The following is a 3,566-nucleotide window of genomic DNA, read 5'->3' on the forward strand; positions in this document are numbered from 1 at the left end:
GCACACACGACTAAACGGTCCGAATAATCACATGTCTGGAATACGTAACAGCTATTATCACATCTTCATGTTAGAATGATGAGATCTGATTGGTCCACGTGATCGTGACAAACTACTGCGTGGCAATACAGGCTGCACATAGATTTCTCAAAGGCAGATTGAATCCCTTGTACACCGCTTCAAAGCCAACAGCCGCACGCTCTTTCCGAGTCAACCTCAGCTCAATCAAACAACTATTTATCAAGGTGAGGTGAGGTGAAATTGGACGTCGCGTTCAAGATTGTTGCACTTATATGGCAACGTGCATGCACGTGTATGTGTTTGTATGGCTGCTTGTACTAGTCCGGACTGATGCCGATTGATAGTGCTAGCTCAACATGCATACCCTACTCAGACACAGCATACTGACTCCGAGCCGACCAGTCCTTGTTTTTAGCCCCTTAATGCCGAGCGCCAGACATGGTAACAACAAGTACCATCTTTTAACGTATGACGCGGCCGGGGATTCTAGTGTGCGTAGATCAGTACAAACGTAACTGGTATTATATGTTGATAGTTTGAATACATTAAGGAGCATGTGCCTGCAAGCACATCAAGTTTGATACCTGCATCGTCATCGCCCTGTCTTGTACAATCCCCTGTCATCCGATCACACGCTACACAGCCCCCACTACATCTGTGTTGACACTGACTGCCGTAGGTCCCGTCCTTACACCCACGACTACAGCGACCATCTACCTCACACACACCATCCACACACGACCCACTACAACGAGCAGTGCAGTTAGTGCCATGATACCCTCGTGAACAGTTGATGCATTGCCCGTGGCCACATACGTCACATCTCTCTCCCAACCATCCATCAATGCAAGCTGAACATCTACCATGGTGGTCACACACATTGTTTCTACAACGCAGACATTTCTTCTGACAATGTGTCCCATAATACCCTTGTACACAGCCCTTCACACACGATCCATCATGGCCGTAACACAGGGAAGACTTGCAGGAGGTACTGCACGGCGTGTGACACCGCGGACCGTGCCACCCAGTAACACACCCTTCCTGGCAAGCTGCAGTACTTCGGTTACAGTGTCTGTGTCCATCTCTTCCTTTGTAGCACTTCTCAGGACACGTTTCGTTGCAGTGATGGCCATGGTAACCAGGCTGACACTGTTCACATATTCCAATCTGTCTGTCACAGCCAGTGGTCCAGCAATGTTGACATCTCTCCTCACACTTTTGTCCATAGAAGCCTGCTTCACATCCATGTAGACAGTAGCCAGTGTTGCTGCATCTCCCCATCAGACAGTTGTCACAGGTTGTGTTACAGAAGTCTCCTGTCCATCCTCCCTCACACCCAGCCAGACACTGTCCTGTATGCTGGTGACAGACTGGCCCCTTGCAGTTGGTCGGACATCGTTTATCACAGTGTACTCCAGTCCATCCTCCATCACAAGATTCAGAGCAAGCACCTGTGTGTCGGTCACAGTAGACAGCGCCACCTACCCTACTGCTGGAACATCGTCGTGCACAGAGTGTGACGCAGTGTAGCCCATATAACCCTGGCGTACATCTGAAACATTCCCCAGTGTGTCTGTCACATCCGTCTGTGTGACAACTTCCTTCGCAAGGAGAGCTGCAGTTTGATCCGTGACACCCGATGGTACATGACTGACATCTAAGCCGACCATTTCCATGTCTACAACCACTTGTGTTACATAGGTCGTTACTCGGGGGCACTGAAAATACATATTTTTATGGTTATTGTATGGTAAATTCGAAGTAACAGACAAAAATATAAGTGATGTGTCGTTTAAGAAACGATATTATTATCCTTCAAGTAGATTCCACAAATGATATAATTATATCTCAGGTTCGTTTTTACTTTTATCAAATAACCACCCTAGACACTCAATGTGACATGCAGAATATAATTTCATTCTATCACTTGTATACATGTACTCACCAAAAGAGTCTGTGAGCGCCAGCATGGCAAGGATCATCACCCCGAGAAATAGGATCTGTCCACTGTTCATGGTTCAAGGAGGCAAGCAGTTTGTCCTGACTGATGAAAATATATATAAGGATAAGAAGATTACTGCCTAAGTTAAAGATTTCTGCATAAGTTACAAGTGTTATATTTCAAGCTACACCCTTCACACTGGCATCGTCATGAACAACAGCATAGCACATATATCGTAATAAACCATGCCGACTAAGGGACCGACCATGGGTGGGTTTGGAGTGGGGACGAGATAGTGTGATCAGCTGCGAAACCAGATGGCTTTTCATATTAAGACTATGACCCTAAATAAGTTTTTGTAAAAGTTACCTTGCAGCAATGTATTTTTTTGTGTCAGACAATTTCTTTCCTTTTCAACAGACTGCAAATAATTATTTTTGTCACGAATGTTCTGGGATAATTTACTGTTTTCGATAAAATCCCAGGCTGGGTCATGGTATGATGAGTTCGATAGTCTCAGACAGCTGGGTTTATTATTCAGTGTCGGCAAGCATCCTAGACTAAGGTGTCTGAGAAGTGTAGCTCATTTACAGAAGCAACTGGGAAATCGGTCTGCTACATTTTGTTGTTTAAATCATTGTCTTCATATCAAAATTCTATATACTTAATACTTTATATACTTACCTTTGCATCAAATATAAACACACCGGTACATACCTTACAGTCATAACCCGATACGACGTTATCTGACAGTCAAGTGAACTGAACTGATTTACTCTGCACGTGGTTATAAGCCTTATATGTACACGCTATCAGGACACCATGGTCTGTACTAACATATTGTCAAAGGGGATTCCCCGTGAGCACACTTTGGCACAGCGATGACTATTAACTTTGTACAAAGTATTTGAATGATCCGCGATAAGACGGTCGTTCTGTTAAATTTGTGAGTGCTATCAGTCATCACTGTGTCAAAGAAGTGTGCTCACGGAGAATCCACTTTGAAAATGTGTTTGTAATAATTCTGTTATGTTTATCCTTTTTAGCTAAATTAGCAATAAATCAACATAACCTGCCCATACTGGATCAAGGCGGTTAGTCCAGTGTAACAAGGTTCTGAAACATCAACCACCGTTCTAACTTTGTATTACAGCCATGACTAGTGTGTCCTCTGATATCAGCTGGCTCGGTAACGGTATCACGGTAGTTCGGAGACAAGACAGGGCAACATTTGCTACACTTGGTCCAGTATCGGGTGTAGACAGGTCTTGAATCAGGCAAAGTTAAGCAACGTTGATGGCGGAGAGTAACTGTATGGGTGACCACGTTCGGCAGCTTGAGCTCATGAGAGTTTCTGGGGTTTCCGCACCGAACCACATGTAGCAGATGTGGTGACTCTTCAAGTAGCTTTGTTCCCCCGGGAAAAAACTAGGGAGTGTTAACCTTCTAGCGACTAACGGGCAGCTTGGGTTGTATATTCCCGAGGGAGCTGAGAATGTATTTCCAGTGACCAACACTAAATTATGGTGTGTGTGTGTGTGTGTGTGTGTGTGTGTGTGTGTGTGTGTGTGTGTGTGTGTGTGTGTGTGTGTGTGTGTGT

At 44.8% G+C, this 3,566-nt stretch overlaps 1 protein-coding gene across 1 annotated transcript; it reads right to left on the reverse strand.

Moving 5' to 3' along the window:
* Window positions 1-387: 387 nt before the first annotated feature.
* LOC124151091 (multiple epidermal growth factor-like domains protein 11) lies at window positions 388-2,708 on the reverse strand. Its single transcript, XM_048389958.1, has 3 exons — window positions 2,684-2,708; window positions 1,970-2,068; window positions 388-1,742 (listed from the first exon to the last, which is right to left on the reverse strand). Exons 2-3 carry the CDS (start codon window positions 2,037-2,039, stop codon window positions 508-510), a joined length of 1,305 nt encoding a protein of 434 aa, XP_048245915.1. The 5' UTR covers window positions 2,040-2,068; window positions 2,684-2,708; the 3' UTR covers window positions 388-507.
* Between the last annotated feature and the right edge of the window lie 858 nt (window positions 2,709-3,566).

The sequence above is a fragment of the Haliotis rufescens genome, unplaced genomic scaffold, assembly GCF_023055435.1.
Source record: "Haliotis rufescens isolate VD_foot unplaced genomic scaffold, xgHalRufe1.0.p SCAF_8, whole genome shotgun sequence".
NCBI classification, from domain to species: Eukaryota; Metazoa; Mollusca; class Gastropoda; order Lepetellida; family Haliotidae; genus Haliotis; species Haliotis rufescens.